General features: G+C 39.8%; 1 protein-coding gene across 1 annotated transcript in view; it reads right to left on the bottom strand.

Moving 5' to 3' along the window:
- Positions 1 to 18,605, bottom strand: part of adgrg6 (adhesion G protein-coupled receptor G6) — a 33,651-nt gene that overhangs the window by 11,139 nt on the left and 3,907 nt on the right. Inside the window, exons 2-11 of the mRNA XM_047818698.1 lie at positions 16,818 to 16,906; positions 13,323 to 13,667; positions 11,030 to 11,629; positions 9,661 to 9,708; positions 8,548 to 8,613; positions 7,848 to 7,916; positions 6,682 to 6,741; positions 6,492 to 6,545; positions 5,422 to 5,574; positions 732 to 3,518 (exon numbers count right to left, since the gene is read on the bottom strand). Coding sequence (XP_047674654.1) covers positions 732 to 3,518; positions 5,422 to 5,574; positions 6,492 to 6,545; positions 6,682 to 6,741; positions 7,848 to 7,916; positions 8,548 to 8,613; positions 9,661 to 9,708; positions 11,030 to 11,629; positions 13,323 to 13,667; positions 16,818 to 16,906 — 4,271 coding nt within the window. The remainder of the gene's footprint in view (positions 1 to 731; positions 3,519 to 5,421; positions 5,575 to 6,491; positions 6,546 to 6,681; positions 6,742 to 7,847; positions 7,917 to 8,547; positions 8,614 to 9,660; positions 9,709 to 11,029; positions 11,630 to 13,322; positions 13,668 to 16,817; positions 16,907 to 18,605) is intronic.

Below are 18,605 nucleotides of genomic sequence, written 5' to 3'. Positions count from 1 at the left end.
AACATTACAGCTTGTCTGTTTACCCGAACATACAGTATAATAGCGTATTTCTGTAGCAGTCGTCTAAATTTATCTCCTGATATATTACACACAGGCAGTATGTGTGTGTAATCATACTTATGTTCATTCTTATGGCAGTAAAATCTGGCTGTGTTTTTCAAAAAGATAAAAATAAAAAGTTGAACAAGTTTTAGAATACGGGTCCTTCAAACGCTATTATACACCTGACTGAGTGGTCTGGTTGAAGCAGCCTGCTGCTATGCCCCACAGCCATCACATGATGGCAGTCATGTTTTACATTGTTAGTGTAGGATTAAAGCTCAGTGCATCTCTACTCCATGCCACAACCTTCTTAGGAGACAACAGGAAGTTAAATACATTCACCACAAAGCAATCGATTTAGCAACGTGTTCTCACACATCTCTTTCTTTTAAACATGTGAAAGTTCTAGAAACATTTGGTATAGCGGTCTCCTAAGAAAGAAAACAAAACAAAAAAATCAGATGGAGAAGCTAAGTAGCGTGAAGAACATACAGAAATGTTTTTTTGTGAAAACTACTGTTAATATCTATCTACTTCCACTAAAACACAATCAATATCTTTCTAAAATCTGGACAATAGAACAAGCTGATTCTCCCCTTTACACCATCATTCTGTGATCAGCAGCAGAGATATGATTGAGAAGGATCTACAACTCTTTCTAAGGTCTATGTCGTTATTGTAAAACATACTGTTCCCAGATGAAAGTCCACAATGGCAAGAACTGTGAAAAAACGTTTTACATGGGCATGGGATAAATTCGGATGTGTCTGTAGTGGTTCCATGGGTGGCATCAGTAGGCACTGAGTGAAAGTCTGCAATGACTCCATTAGGAGGGGAAGCCAGAGGAAGCGTGCCATTTGTGGAGACAAAGGACTGGTCGTAAGCAGCCGGGGGAGATGGATGCATTTCTCTATCTGTGGTGATGGGACGAACAATCAGGACATTGTTGCTATTGCTGGAGGGCTTTGCTGATTCATTCTCAGACCAAAAAAGCTGCTCTGTTGTTGAGAACTGAACATGTTTAGTATCCTGAAGGTCCTCAATTGCAAAACTAGTATCCACTGGGTGAATGTCTAGAGCAAGGCTATGTACACTTGCTTCTAATGTTGAAGGCCATGACTGTCTGATGGGAAAGGTGAAAGCATGATGAAATCCACTGGTTACTTGAGGAAAACCTGGCATGTAGTGATGTTCTGTGTTTGGTTGATGTGGTACATCCACAATCAAGGTTGAGGTCATTGGAGAAATTGAACTGGACATCAGAGAGCCGTCTTTGCTCAACAGCTTAGATTGTGAGATAGTGAATGTATTGGCTCCAGTGTGCTCTGGAACAATTGTACTGGGTTCAGCTGTTCTATCGTTGCTGTAAGTGCTTGTTGGATGAATTGGTATTTGTGGTTTGCTAGTGCTAATGTAATTTTCACTGTAGGTCCTCATATACACGTAGCTGTTAGCTGGTATGTCAGGGAAAAGTTGTGTTTCAAGAATGGGGTTAAATTCATCAAAATCTTTCTGAGACTGAAAAGAGAATACAGATTCATCTGCGAGTAGTTTTGAAAGCTGCAGCATCTCTGAATGCTCTTGAGAGTCATCAAAATAATTTGAAGTCCCCTTTAAGCTCTGAGATACAGACAGTCTTCTTTGGAAGTCCAGAAGCATAGTGAGTGAGAGGGATGGTGATGGTGAGGAGACAGAAAGGTCAGACAGGGCTGCCTGATTTCGTGCATAGCCCCCTTCCTCTGTGACACTGACCACTTCTGTAGCTTTCAAAGAATCCAGTAAAACAGGAGATGTGTCAAAATTGTTGTCAGAGGTTGAACTAAACATGAGCAATCCATCATCCCTGTGTGATCTCATTTCCAAATTTGAATTAAGGGGTGAAGAAGGAGAGATGTCCCATATGTCTGTCAGGATCTCAGACCTGCCACTGACAGATATATTAAAGGCATATGACAGACCCGACTGATCAACCATTGAAGAATTATTGTCTTTTTGCCTGTATATAGGCTCAAGAGGTCTATTTACTTGTGATGGCTCCAGCCCATGAAGTGTGTCTAATGTAGGCTGTCCAACCACAGACGATTCAGCAATTGTACTCTCAGTGAGGAAGTATGGAGCAACAAAGCTAGGGGTACTCACAGAGTTAAAGTAGACTGGGTTGAGGGTTGAGATAAATAAATTCTCTGATTGGGACAGAGTCAGGTCTCCACTATCGTTTGCACCAGAGGCAAGGAAGTGTTCTGAAGTGCCATCTGTTGGAGCTGAGGAAAGGGTAGCAAGGGACAATGGACTGGGCCTGATGGCATATTCATGCTGAACCTCCATTGAAGGTGTTGGCCTTGGTGCCTCTGCTCTGAAGGGATCACTACTTCGAATAGGGTAATTACCGTCTGTCAAAGGATCTGTGAACAACTCTGTTTGATAAAGGATATCATCAGATGGATATTTTAGTGAGACAGTTATGATAGGAGTGGTTTCTGTAAATTTATACTGTTCCTCTAAAGTTCCTGTCTGCCCATGTGCAATGACTGTTGGAGACATAGTTGGCACCTTGACACACCCTTGGTAATACCTCCTAACATCTGTAAAGATGCACCGTGTACCTGTAACCACTGGGAGATCCCAGGGCACAGTGCTCATTAAGTCTGAGGAGGCTGGGGATATTGATGGTCTTGAGGGAGAGGGAGGCTCTGTTGTTTGTCCAGTTATTCTGCTCAGTCCAGTTTGGTTCATTTGCACATCTGACCCTCCTGGAGCTTTGATAAGCATCATGCTGTTCTGTGTTTCAACTTGTTCAAAGGAGGCATTGTCTGGGGTAGTAGGAGCACTTGCAAATTCTAACAGTGATATGTCTGGGCTGGTAGTGGTCAGGCCTTCATCGAGAGAGTAGGTAGAATCGAATTCAAATAAACTGAAAAGATTCTCATCTAAATCAATATCATACAGAAATGACTCTGAGCCAAACCCTGATGGAAAATCGAGTTCTTCAGAGCTGTTCTCATTGCTCTCACTCAGGTCCCACTGTGGAGTCAGTGACTTAGTCTTACGATTACTGACTGATACAACTTGGAAGGAATCCCCCTTTTCAGTCTGGTTATGTGGCCACAGTGCATGGGAATAGGTTGGCCTTCTAGTTGTAAAGTTAGTTTTCTTGGCGTTGGTTAAAGCTTCAGAAATTCTCGGCTCAGGGGACATGTACGTTATGGCTTTCATCGGTAAAGGAGGTGCTTTAGTCATGTGTATAGCAGAGTATTTAGGGGCCTGTGTTACTATGGTCTCTGGTTTCTTTCTTACAGGCCAAATAAGAGGAGTGGAGATAAAACCAAGAGAAGTTTTGGAACTTCTACCAGCAGGAACAACTGGAGGCTGAGAAGGAGGAGGAGCAGAGGAGCGTGGAGGTAGCCGCAGTAAGGACCAAAAAAGCACAGCTGTCCCTTTCTCTGCGGCAGCCAATGGACAGGTGAGTGAGAATGGAAAAGCAGGGTGTTATTGATCATTCTGACAAAATCATATTATGACCATATACAACACAGTAAACATAAAACAGTTTGTGATTCCTAGTGAGATCTGTAGATACATACAGAAATGTACAGAGTGTCAGGTTCCTTTGTTTTTTGTATAGGTTAGAAAGAAGAAATGAGGAAATGCAGAACTGTGGAATATTTAGTAAGAACTGAGGTCACTTGATAATGACAAAGAAATGAACTAAACGGCTAACGACAAAGAAATAATCTAAATAAAGTCATGAGAAAATGAAAAACGTCTGACTGCTTTAACAGGAAGGTAATGAACGTGATGAATCTAGAGTTATCAATAACTTGATTAAATGACCAATTATAATGAACTGATTAAAAACAACAACATGATTAATGAATAAATGAAAATGAAACAAAACAATGATTATGAAAATGAATTATAAAATGTAAAAAGTATTTGGACAGTGACAATTTTTGCAACTTATTGCATTTCCATAATCCATATAATCCAGCACAATCAATTTCAAATAAGGTAATTATTACATTCCTCCAAATATCACATTTTTCCGTATATAAATCGGAAAACTGACTGACTGACTGCAAATTTTTTTCTCAGATAAATACAGATAGCTAGCCAACAGGGCAGATCTTTGGAGTACCTCCTCACTAGAATCACTCTATTTGCCTTAGTCCAGTACTCCATTTATCATTTAACCTAGTGTTCACAAAAGTGGCAACTGCAAAATTTATGTTTCTCAGCTGCCTCGTACTGGGTTACACTAAAAATTCACAACATTATATATCAAATGTTAAGTCTTTATTTTTGAAACAACCAAATGTCTAGCAACCAAACATCAACCAAACATCTAGCTGGATCTGACTACACTTCCAACCCTAATTACAAATACCTTTCTAATCCCACAGAGTCTCAGGGAGAACTTTAAGGGCGGCGGTCTTGCAGATGTTTTCTAACAAATCTTATCAGTTTCTAGTGTCATGTTTCAAGAATTTACATCTTTTGAACTATTAACCATGAAGCTCCTTAGCAATGCTGCTGTTTTTATTATTCGGAGTGTGCCACAGTCTGGTGCTGACCGCCGTACACTAGAGGTCTTCACGGGTGCACTTAGATCCGAAAACCCGAGCAGGTTCGGGTCTAAAATTTGACGTGTGCCTCGGACACGGGTCGGGTATAATAATAGCGGCATCGGGTCTCGGGTAATTTAAAATGAATGTGTTTTTAATTAACGGACTCGAGAAGACCCGAACTACTGTATCTCGTGTGTGTGCATCGAGTCCTACCAACCTCTCCTCTGTTTGCCAAGACCACTTGCGACATCGTGTGAATCGTCAATTTTGAATCCATGCTGTAGCGGTTACACTAAAGTATCATTCGGGTCCAGTCGGGTAAAAAAAAAATTGCCGTCAGATCGGGTCGGACTCGGGTCTAATTTTTTCGGGTTTGTCTCAGGTCGGGTCTTTCTTAAAAATATATATATGCGCACGTCGGGTTCGGGTAAAAAGTGATTTGGGTCACTTCGGGTCGGGTACATTTTTTTAGACCTGAGAAGACCTCTACCGTACACCACTTGAGGAACATACAATGAGCACCTGAGCATCAGAACTGGAGCATTTTTTTTAGCCAAAACTTTAGCAAAAAGTGTCACTGTGCAAAAAAAAAGCTAGAAAAAGAAAAAGGAAAAGTCTGAAGGAGTTCATTTATATGGGATTGCATAACATTCTGTGACGAAGGTATCTTCAAAACTTCACAAGTGTCTACTAAAGAGAGAAAATCTCAGTGTGAGTGTGAGACACAACAAATAATACATAAAGTAATTATATAGCAGTGTATACACTGTATAGGGATAGAAATGAAAAAAAAGAAAGAAAAACCATTAAGAAATTAGCCTGTGCTTCATTCGATGGTCACACTTGACTTGGCACCTCAGCATAGTACATGTAGCTTCGCAATGTGAAGACAAGCACATCAAGACCTTCATGAGAAAGTACATCTTACCCTTGCGTGAATGGATGGACAGAGGATTAGTAGCAGCAGCTGTGGATAAATCGGTTTGTGAGTAATTGATGACGAGGACAGAACAGTTTCACATAGCGCAACACAAAGGAGAAAGAAGTAATGCAAGGCACAGACTGACGAGATGTCATACACAGAGTAAAAGGTTTTCACACCCCTGTCTACACACCCCTGTCTACACACAATTGTTTACAGTACAGGTTTCTGTGATAGGAAAAATTAAACCTGAGATCTTTTTGCACCTTTAATGTCTAACATTCGAGTGAAAAGCAAACTGAAACATTGTAGGAGAATAAAATGATCAAATCTGCATAAATAAATATGCACAACATTCTATGTGGACTGCGACTGTGCTCAGAATTAATCAACAGCATTCAAACTCCCGGTCAAAAAGTGATTACGTTAATTAAAATAATAAAAATATAAGATCAACTGTTCCTGTACAATCTTCTCCGTGGTTTCCATGTGGTCTAATGGGATCAAATAGAACTGTTTATGCTTGAAGCTAAAATATATGTTTAAAATAATAATAAGGCCTCTGATCAGCCCAGAACACCACAGCATGGTGAAGCATGGTGGTGGCAGCATCCACTATTGTGTAATAGTGCTGCATCTCTTCAGCTGTGATTGAAGCTCGAATCAGTTCAGTTCTCGTAAAACTTCACCTCCTGCGCAATAACAACTCAGAGCATACATCCACACCAACAAAGGAACAACTTTAGAAAAAGTCCATTCAGAGGTCAGATCTGAATCCCAACAAAGCCCTGTGGAATCTGATTGGTATGGAACAGTATTGCAATAAAGACTGGAATTAAATGACCAAACCATATAAAAAAAACTGCATCTGAACTGTGATTTAACAAAAAGTGTTTAACAAACTATTATTTAAGGGGTGTGTATAGTTACTGGGTGTGTATACACCCAGTACTGAACCTTACCCGTAGGTGTGCTGGTGGTGGTTGGTGAAGTTGTAGCTGGTGAAGTAGTTTGAACTAGTAACAGCACAGAGGCAGGAAGTGGTTAGAACACACACACACAGACACACACACACACACACAGACACACATGCTAGTAAGTTTGAGAGCTTGAGCAGATAGCATACAGCAATGTGGAAATGCTCCTGCTTACCGGTGTCTGCAGTTAAAGACATGCTAGGAGCGCTTGTGTATGAAGTGCTTATAGAAAGATCTGACAAAGAGAACGGGAAGTTAATGAGGCCATGCATCCACATCAGAACAGTCATGCACATGCATTAACGTGTGTCAGAGTGACTTATTAACCGTTATTTAACCCATATTCACTCTTTAGACAGCTAGCTATGTAGGGGTGCCAATAATTTTTAAACCAATCTTCTGTAAATGTATAACCGTTTACATTGAAACAAAAAAGATTTTTTTTTACAATGTAGCCTGTTTTACTTTATCGAAGACATGAATTTTGTATTAATCAGACAGACGAATCGTCCAGCATCAGATGGAATAAAACTCAGCTTTGTAACAGACTTTTAATTAGCAGGAAAGTTTGCACCAGTGTGGTGAGATTAGCTTCTCTCAGATAAATGACTTCAGTCGTTAATCACTAAAACTGAGAAGAGTTTGGAAATCAGATACACACAAACAAACAAACAAACAAACATACAAATCCAATCTAACACAGGAGCTCAGGACCCAAGATTTGCAGCAGAAACACAATTTATATCCAATAAACATAGAACATCATTTAATGAACAGAACCGATTCAACCATGATGAAAACTAAATATGTCTAAAATATATTTCCGTCATAAAACTAGAAATAAACACAAGTAAAAACGAGTCAACACCCATATAAAAAAAAAAAAAAAAAAAAAGAAACAGTAAACCCAGCTGTTCTGTCAACAAGCTGAATATTTCTACTGCTAAGATTCTGACAGGAAAATCTGATTATAATTAAATAAAAATAATGACATACACATAGATAGATAGATAGATAGATAGATAGATAGATAGATAGATAGATAGAGAGAGAGAGAGAGAGAGAGAGAGAGAGAGAGAGAGAGAGAGAGAGAGAGACCCATTTTTCTAAAGAAATGAATGTATAAATCCTGAACATGGACAGAGACACTGAGGGTGCTGTGATCTTAACCAACATACATGCTGTATGTAAACTCTTATGATTATTATTATTATTATTATTATTAATCCTCCAGCATCAGCCCCACAGCACCGTCACTTCCTGTGTCCTTGCTCATGGATCGACTCTTTCTCAGTTTAAAGGTTCGAGCGTGATGAGGTGAGGCTCAGACAAATTGCTTACCGTTGGTTCTTGCATTAGTAGGAATCGTGTTAGTGTTGACAGTGGATGATGTGGTAGTAGTTAGAGATGCTGGTGGCAGGAACGGAGAAAGGTTACACTTTAGCACTGAAAATCCAAATGCCTGGGGAACTGAGCAGCTTAAACAGTCTCACAGCACAAAAACAAAACATGAGTAAACCAGTAAACCACGACTGAGGGGTTTCACCAAAATAAACACGCCTAAAGCAGAAGAAGGGGAAGAGCTGCGCCTTCTGTCTGTTACGTCTGAGTGAATGAGTTAATGAGTGACAAACTGACAAACTACATTCACTTTTACTGCAGAAGGCGAGCTCCTGAGAGTCTCTAAGAGGAATATGAGTAAATATCTGATGAGAATCAGACACTACACTGTGACAGTGACAGAGACGTTTTAAATCGGACTGCGATATTTTATGCCCTGTTCTGGAAGCAGGACAGAGCCTTACTTCTGCCAGTCAGTTTAATGAGGACAGTTTACAGGCTTACAGTAAAATGGAAACGTCTGTGGGAGGAAAGCTGAGAACTGACAATGCTAAGTGTTTTAACTTAAAAAAATGAGTATCTGTAACTAATTAAGAAAACAAAGAGACATTTGTGTAAACTGCCCTTAAGCTGAGGTCTCTGTCTGTCTGTTTGTCTGTTTTAATCAGAGAAAAAGAAGAAGGTCAGGTTTTTCCTTTACCTGGGCAGCTCACTCCTGAGGACGCGCAGCTGGTGGTTTGGGATGTGGTCGCTGGAACTGTGGTACCTGGGGACAGCATGAGAAGTGTGAAAATCATCATACATTCACATCTTAGGAATCGTATTACTCTGGGAAATGTCACGGGTGATAAAATACTATTGATAGTCACACTCAGGAATAATCTCAACTACACAACTGCTTTGTTCTCCACAAACTTAATACTCTTCAAGAACTTTTCTTCACGGCTTTAAATTATTTCCAAAGATCGTCACTGTCACTCTTCTTAATTCCTGACTCAGAGCTCAGTAGACCTGTCAGTGAGACACCTGAGAGATATCTCCTCCTGGAAAAGTTCCTGTACTGTAAATGATGTTCTTCAGATTTTCAAAGCTAGTCTGCAGGTTTTGTGTGTTTGTGCTGATTAAACCTCTTCTACATCTCAAATTTCTAATGTTTATTTTAAGCAATTTTTAGAAAAGTGCCATTGAAAAAAAAGCTTTTAAACAAATAAGTGCTGAGCCAAGTGGAAATCCTCTACACACAAGAAATCAACACACCAGGCCATAAAAATCAGGCAGACACACAGCTTTAGGAAGCTATAAAAGCATGAAGTCTCTCAGAGAGACCGAAAGCTACCTGGTCCTGCAGGAAATGTCGACTATATATATGAAGAGAAGATGGTTCTCATTGGATGAATGAATCAGGTGTGAAGAAATAAATGCTCGAATATTTAAAGGTGGGAGTTTTAATTAAAACACTGAAACTGAAACACAGAAGAAAGGTGAGGCTTCTGCACACATCAGCTCACCATGGTGACTTTGGGAGAATAAGTAGTGATAGGAGGAGCTTCTCTTTTTACACACACACACTTACATTTACGGCATTTAGCAGACACCCTTATCCAGAGTGACTTACACCTGAGCGTTAAGGGCCTTGCTCAGGGGCCCAGCAGTGGAAGCTTGGTGGACTTAGGGTTTGAACCCGTGACCTTCCGATCAGTAGCCCAACACCTTAACCACTGAGCTACCACATCACACACACGCACACACACACACACACATGCACACACACATACTTTATTGTTATGACACACAGAGTTAGTCACACACTCACCGCTGGAGGAAAGTGTTGTTGTTAAATGTACACATTGTGGGAAACAGACTGTGAAAAGAAGATTACATGTTAGTTGTGTTATTTCACACACACACGCACGCACACACGTATGCACACACGCACACACACATACAGTACACACACACACACACAAACACACACGCACACACACACGCACACACACACACGCACACACACAGGTAAGGACTGAAATTCTCTGATAGTCTAAATGTTGCTATTGCTGATGCTGGTACTGCGTGCTCTGTGATTATTTGCATGCTCTGTGATATCGAGCCAAACATCAGTGAGGCATCAGATGCTTCTGTTTTTTTTCCTCATGTTCTCATTATGGATCTGATCTGATCTCCACACACTGATGAGGTGCGAAAGTGCATAAATATACTCTGGTTAACTCTAAAGGATTAATGCTGAATCTATCCATCCGAAGGCACTCGAACACTCTCAGACACAGAATGTTCATGTCCAGGTTCAGTCAGGTTCAGTTCAGGTCCAGAGCCCAGGACACTGTTTCTGTCCCTCAAGCCTGTGAGCTTGTTAACATATTGCCAATAGAAATTGATTTTTTATTTGGCAGATGTATTTGTATTGACCATAAACTTCATAAATCTCTAGAATGTCTCAAAACTGTAAGGTCCAAATCGTTTGGAAGTAAAACACACACTGTTTGAAGTGACATTTAACCCTAACAAGCTCAGAGCGTCACAATCACACAACCTTTATTCATCAGTGCCAGTCAAGTGATTACACACAGTGACACGCCCATTTCAGAAAGCCCCGCCCCTTTGCAATTTACAGCCTGCTTTTTAGCTTTGGGCTCCCAGTCAGTCTTACAGAGCTAACAAACATGAATGAAGGGATCATTTATTAAGGTTGCGTCTCAATCCGAGCCCTGACTAGTGCACTAGAGAGTGGACTGAGAAACAGCCTTTCCTTCATCTGTTATTCTTTTTTCTTAAAAAGCATTTAGAGGAGAAAGTAAGCCTACACACAGACACACACATACACACACACTCACAAACACACACACACACAAGGACAGGCGTGTGAATTAAAGCAGGTAAATATTTCTGTTTCAATGTTTAGCATGAACCCAGTAGAGCATAACAGACTAAAATTATTAATAATTACAAATACAGCTAGCTGTCTGTCTGAGTGTGTGTGTGTGTGTGTGCTTCAGCTCTAACTTTTGCTATAAATCTATTGCTAATTCTTTTTACTAAACGCTGCACTACACCTAAACATCGAACGTTTTAATCTACAATCTACAAACTCAGTTTAAATTGTTCATTTTTATATTCACAGCAATAAAATGTGACCTGGTTTCACAGGAACACAGGATTTTACTCACTGCAGCTGAGGCTGGAGTCGCTCTGAGCGTATGAGGCTGGAATGTTCCAGAAGCTGTTGTCCCAGTCCACGACGTTCCCCACAGTGTCGCAGGTGAGAGCAGAAAGCTCAGGGTAGCTCATGGCTGAATTCCACAGGCGGAAGTTGTAGATGAGGCCATCATAGTTTTGGCCCTGCTTCTTCCCTCGGCCAAGCTCGAACGACCCTCCAATCTCCGTTCTCATGCCCACGGAAGCTGAGCAGAGCTTTACCTGGTAGTTGCCTTTGAAGTACACGGCTACAGCACCGTTTGTGTTGGACCATGTGATGCAGAACGGCTGCATGCTGCCAATGAAGTCAGCTAACGTGACCATATCATGGACTGGACATGTGACATTGCCGATGATCAGTTCCAAGGCGTTCCCGCTGTTGCCGAAGGACAAGTAGGGTTCTTTACCCGTGTAAGAGAAGATGAACCCTGATCCTGTCTGCGTCTGACCGGCAATCTCGAAGCAGATGGTGAACTGACTCAGAGCCGGGATGGACACTGAGCTGGATACAAGCACCACGTCCTTGGGGTTCTGAGGGAACGTCACCTTCTGGTTTCTCAGAGACACTGCAACTGGAGAATGATGGAGAGACTCGTTATAAATAAAACAGATCTCTTTTTATGGTAAAAGTTAATATAATGCCTCAAAAACACTGAGTAAACAAAACGAGTACAGACTGTAAACAGTTACATCTTTCTTTAACCTTTTATCTCTTTTTAAAATCTCTCCTAAATGCAGTGAGAAAAGGAGGAAAGATCCTGTCTTATACTGTATATTTGCAACTTTAACACTAATTCACCATGTTACATATTTTAAGCAATTCAAAGGTTGTGTTTAATTCCACGCAAGAGTGTGATGATCAACGCTCAAGATGTAGGATCGTGGATGAAGGACGGTATATATCTCTGCTCCGCTCAAAACAGGACACTACAGAGAAGAACTTTCACTACGAGCCTGTTACAGGAGTAGGAATAAACACGCAGAAACCTCGTTATGACGTAAAAAAAAAAAAAAGAAAGCTGTGCATGAAGAGCAGAGTGAAGTGATGGGATAAGAGCTGATGAGAAGAATACCAGCATTTCCTCTCAGGGAGGAAGAGTGTGATGTGGAGAAACAGATCAGATCACAACAAAACATCATAAATAACAAACCAAATAATAATAATAATAATAATAATAATAAGAATAAGAATAATAAGAATAATAATAATAATAAGAATAATAATAAGAATAATAAGAATAATAATAATAAACTAGGGCTGCAACAATTATTTGATATTATAATCAACATTTTTTCTCCTGGTAATTATTTATCTTTTTAAAAACAGACAGAATGTGAGTTATATAATCCTCATAATGTTCTGCTACTTAACTATTACTCAGATTTTATTATGTGCTACATTTTTTTATGTTTTCTTGTGTGTGAGGTCATTAGTGTGTGTGAGGTCATTAGTGTGTGTGTGAGGTCATTAGTGTGTGTGTGTGAGGTCATTAGTGTGTGTGAGGTCATTAGTGGGAGTGATGTCATTAGTGTGTGTGATGTCATTAGTGTGTTAAATTATTAGAGTGTGTGATGTCATTAGTGTGTATGAGGTCATTAGTGTGTTAAATTATTAGAGTGTGTGATGTCATTAGTGTGTATGAGGTCATTAGTGTGTTAAATTATTAGAGTGTGTGATGTCATTAGTGTGTATGAGGTCATTAGTGTGTTAAATTATTAGCATGTGTGATGTCATTAGTGTGTATGAGGTCATTAGTGTGTGTGATGTCATTAGTGTGTTAAATTATTAGAGTGTGTGATGTCATTAGTGTGTATGAGGTCATTAGTGTGTTAAATTATTAGCGTGTGTGATGTCATTAGTGTGTATGAGGTCATTAGTGTGTGTTAGGTCATTAGTGTGTGTGATGTCATTAGAGTGTTAAATTATTAGCATGTGTGATGTCATTAGTGTGTATGAGGTCATTAGTGTGTTAAATTATTAGCATGTGTGATGTCATTAGTTAAGCTCAGTTAATTAGACTAAAGTGGACTCATACTGGTCTGTAAAATTTAAATACTTTAATCATTATTTAATTTTTAAGATTTATTGTAATCAGAACAGTAAACAATTAGCTGCTTATCCAAATCAATCAGAACTAATGATTTAATAATAATAATAATAATAATAATAATAATAATAATAATAATAATAATAATAATAATAATAATTGGTCACAGCCCCAGTGTAAATGTGAACACATTGAAGTTCAGGCTCTGAACTCATACCTTGCCTGTAACTGATACTGAAGCCTTTCTTCTGGACACTAAAATCAGAGTAAAAGGTCACCACCATGACGTTGGTGCTGGAGTTGAGCGTGAGTCCGTTAGCCGTCAGGCCACAAAACTTAACGGTGTTGCCGCCGGTGTCGACGACCACTTTGTCGTAGATGCAGCCCTGAGCCTCCTCGAGCTCAAAGTCGAGGAAGTTGAGCTGCAGGACAAAGCCGGCCGGAGCCTGCAGAGTCCACTTACACGTCAGGCTCGGTGGATAGTCGTATGGATAGCAGGGAGATATAAAGGTCCCGCTGGAGGACGTTAGCGTCTCATCACACTCAGTCTGGCAGCTCAGCACTGAATAACCAAAGTAACGAGCGCATATCATTTAAACTCACTTAATATTAGAGCAGAGACACAGAGGAGGAGGAGGAGGAGGAGGAGGAATAGGAGCTAAAGGACGAAGGAGGACACAGCAAAGATCTGAGACACATCTGAGAGATGACGAGTTAAACAGAGACCAGGAGAGCAGACAGGAGGGACAGCTGATCATTCCAGGACAGAAGGATGCTTTTTTTTTTTTATGTGACTGTTTTCCTGCATGATGATGTGTTTGTGCTCATCTCACATCTCTTATTAAACAGATTGCACTCTGCAGGTCATTTTACCTGATAATGAAATGAAATTACTTATAAAGATAAAACCAGGTGATGTTCGTCTCTGACGTCTCATTGTCTCGTCTCACACCTGTCCTATAAATATCGAATTAATGAATTTTAACAGATGAATTTTGAGTTTTAAGGTTTACATCCATTTTGTAGTCAGTAAACTCATGAGTAAGGGAAATTATACACTTTTCACTTTTTTTTATTATAAGTATGAACTAAAAAGGATGTGTTTAGAAATATAATGAATGAATGTATAAGATTTTAAACAAATTGCAAAGGAAACAACCCAATCGATGAGACGTCTGAAGGAATAAAGTGTTTCGAGAAACGTGCTCCAAGTTTGTTCCAGTCCTCTAAACTGCCTTCAGCTCCACCAACTAGAGAAGATCACTGACAGACCTATAATTTCACAACCGAGTCAAATGTCCACTGGGATTCGAGTCAGGAGCTGGACACGTCCGCACGGCTCTTTCCGAGTCAGCGTGGTTGTGCGTTCGAGCTCGTTGTCTTGTTCGAACCTCTATATTCTCCACAGATTGATGAAGGATGAGATGAAGTTCTTCTCTGTTCTGTTTCCCTCCATCACTTCATTCATCTTTCCTCGGATGATGTGTAAAGCTCCAGTAGTGTTTATACAGAAGCAGATCTCGTACGATGATGATGATGATTATGATGATGATATGCTTCACTGTGTAGATGATGTTCTTCATGGATCACACGCATGATCCTGCTTTATCCGAACACAACGGTTTTATTTTGTCTAAATGATTTTTTTTTTTTATTTACGAACTGCTCCTCTTGATTGTTTTGGCTGCTAGTGTAAACGATTTTTGTGTTTTGACTGGACAGAGATTTTTTTTTTAAACAAAGCACTGATTTAAAAAACTATTCATATACTTTAGTGTAGAAACTAGCTTTAGTGTAGAAACTAAAGTCCTTCTTCACTTCATGCAGTTCATGATGAAGAACAACTGATTTGGATTTCAAGAAAACACGTTGTGAATTCTGAGACGTAGCATAAATCTCATCGTGTAGTGACCTGAGCCGAAGGTGAGATTTGAGGAGGAGCGTAAATCCTACGTCCTGAAATAAAGCGTCATTTGAACTGAGACAGGAAGTGAAGATGCAAATCCATAGTGTTAAAACCCCAGAGTCTCACACACACTGGACTCATCTAACTGTCTCCTTCACACACACACACACACACACACACACACACACACACACACACACACCCAGCACTCACTGTCTACACCTGAGAATTCATACCAGAAATTTAAGAAAATTAGAAAACACTGCAACAAAACTGAAAACAGAGCAGCACAACACGCTAACTCACAAAAGAAAGTTGTTTATGACTACAACACGTCCTCTCTCTCTCTTTCTCTTTCTCTCTCTCTTTCTCGCTCTCTCAATCTCAGACTGACACACACTGTAACCAATCGGCAGTAAGCATGTGAGGCATAATAAGCCCCGCCCCTTTTGTATAATTTTGTTTGTGTCGATGTTAATGTTGTTATTCTTTTTTAAATAAAATGATGGACTCTTTGTACTCTTAACTACATTTGAGGGATTAATATCTTGAAGAGTTAGAACATTGTTGTTGTAGCTGTAGCAGTGCTGTACAGAGCAGAGTCATGGCATTTCACTAGATGAAGGTCAGTAAGAGAATTTCTGATTAAAACCGAGTCTGATCAGAAAAGATCCTTTCAGTAGCCGACTATAGTGGAATAGTACTGAATGTTTTTTCTAAAAAGGCCCAATCCAAATGTTAAATGTTAAAAATAGCATTCTGTCACAAGCATCACATCAGAGAAAGCTTTAATCATAGACAGTTCTTAGAAACCATCTCATCCTCCTCCTCCTACTTCACCTTCTTCTTCATCTCTCTCTCTCTCTCTCTCTCTCTCTCTCTCTCTCTCTCTCTCTCTCTCTCCCTTACTTCCTTCGAACCCCCCATCCCCCCAAACACACACACACACACACACACACACACACACACATACACACACACACACACTCCGGCCCATCACATCACCTCCTGTCCACAGCACTTAATTTATTTTTCAGAACTATTTCATTTAAGACGTCATTTAAAAAGTGTGTGTGAGCTGTTCAGAGCTCAGGAAACACCTGGACGCTTTTCGACATACACTATAGGACCTTATAGAGTCTTATAACACATGAACGACAAGCAACTACACGCACACACCCACACACACACAAACCCACCCACCCGCACACACACAGTGGATCCCTTTGTTATAGAATTGATGCCAAATATTTAATATAAAAGGTCCTGACAGATTTGGACTTCAGGAACACACCCACACACACACACACACACACACAGACACACCAGTACACTCCTATAAACACGCACACAATTCTACACACTCTCTCTATCTTAGTGAATTGAACACTTATGTGAATAAACACAAGTTATGTAAAAAAATACTGAAAACACTTTCACGTGACAGGAATCATTTAGTTCAGATCCACATTTAAAAGCATGTAATGGTTTGTGAACAAGTGCTGATTCTTTGGAAAATATACAGCAATGTACTAAAACTCTCTCTCTCTCTCTCACACACACACACACACACACACACACACACACACACACACACACACACACACACACACACACATTCACACACACACACACACACAAAGTGTTAAAGCAAAGAAACACGGAAGCATGAAAGATGAAGGTGAAGTGAATGGAGTTCATTAAATTAAGCAGAAAGATGAGTTATTTAAAGCAGAAATGAAAAAAATTAATCATAAATACAAACATTCATGACACAATTATAAACACCTTTTACAGCGACTTTACCTGTTCTCACAGCACATATCAGAATCAGAGACACCTGGAGAACATTCCAGAACTTCCATCTCCACCATCTACCACTGATGAATGAAACCCTGTCAGATGTGATGAAAAGAACAGAAGAAAAATAATACACAAATTATTATTATTACACAGAAACATCTCTTATAAATACACAGGTCCAACAAACACACACACACACACACAGATATATAGATACAAACATACAAACTCAAACACACACAGACTCATATACAGTTCTGCTCGAAGGTTTTCATACCCTGAAAAAAATTGTTAAACATTGCCATTTATCTGGAATATATGACTGATAATGCAATATATTTTTTACTTATTTAAGGATAGTGGTCACGTGAAGCCATTAATTATCACATAGTTGTTTGACTCCTTTTTTAAAACTTATACATAAATAGTCAGTGAGTTTCTCAGCTCATGAGGTGATGCACTGACTTGGCTGGACACTGCACCATTGCGAAAACGAAAGAACTGCCAATGGACCTGCGTACAGTAATAAGGTAGTGGAACTTTCTAAAGCAGGAAAAGGATATAAAAAAATCTCAACACTTGAAAATACCAGTCAGTACTGTTCAAACTCTGATAAAGAGCTGGGAAATAAGAAGTTCTGTTGATACTAAGCCACAGTCAGGTGGACCAAGAAAGATTTCCCCCACTATTACCAGAGGAATTGTTTGGGTTGTAAAGATAAACCCACAAACAATTTCGAGAGAAATACAGGCTGCTCCAGAAAAAGTGGTGTTGTTGTTTCATGGAGCACGATAAAGAGGTACTTGAACACAACTGACCTGCATGGTCCAGTTGCCAGAAGAAAACCGTTATCCTGCCCATTCCATAAAAAGGGCACGGCCATAGTCACAACCATAAACACATTGGAGAGGTCAACAAGGTCTACAGTGAAAAGTACACCATCCCCACTGGGATGTAAAGCATGGTGGTGGCACAGGGATGTTAGCAAAAATTGATGGTAAGATGTATGCAGCATGTTGTCAGAAAATACTGCCAGACAGTTTGCATTCTACAGCACAAAGGCTGCGCATGGGATGCGTTCGAATGTTCCACCATGACAATAATCCAAAGCACAAGGCAAGGTTGGCCCTTCAATGGTTACAGCAGTAAAAATGAAGGTTCTGGAGGCCATCACAGTCTCCTGACCTCAGATCTTCAAAACAACCAAAATATTTACAGGAACTGGAGGGATATTGCAAAGAAGATTGGGTAGCTATACCACATGAGAGAATGAACGACCTCATGAACAATTATAACAGAAGACTGCATGCCATCATTGATGCAAAAGGCGGCACTGTTTATTGTTATGTTTTGTTTGATGATTGTGCCGTTCAAAATAAATTTGTTTTGTCTTCTCACTCCTGTTTTCTTTAAAAAATGGTCATTCTCCCAAGGTACTGTATTCAAACTTTTGAGCACAACACTATATACTGTATACACATACACACTTTCTGGAGTTACAGATATAAAAAGGAAGTGATTAGAGCGTCAGAGACATTGAGCTTCAGCTGTCTGAGCTAAAGAGCACTGAGAGCCAAAAACGCTGGTTAACAACCATTCAAGCATAGCAAGAAACTATTTCCTTTCTTTCTCACTCTCCCGCTCTCACTCATACACACACACACATACACACACACACACAGTCAATGTGTGCACTCAAAGCAGTACAATACCTTCATTCATTCTACCTGTCTGTAATATGTGTTTTGAATTACGTACTTTTGTGGCATGGAAACTTTTTTTTTCTTTACA

Source organism: Tachysurus fulvidraco, chromosome 9 (assembly GCF_022655615.1).
Source record: "Tachysurus fulvidraco isolate hzauxx_2018 chromosome 9, HZAU_PFXX_2.0, whole genome shotgun sequence".
NCBI classification, from domain to species: domain Eukaryota; kingdom Metazoa; phylum Chordata; class Actinopteri; order Siluriformes; family Bagridae; genus Tachysurus; species Tachysurus fulvidraco.
The sequence above is the reverse complement of the archived record's forward strand: the minus strand, read 5'-3'. Positions and strand labels throughout refer to the sequence as shown.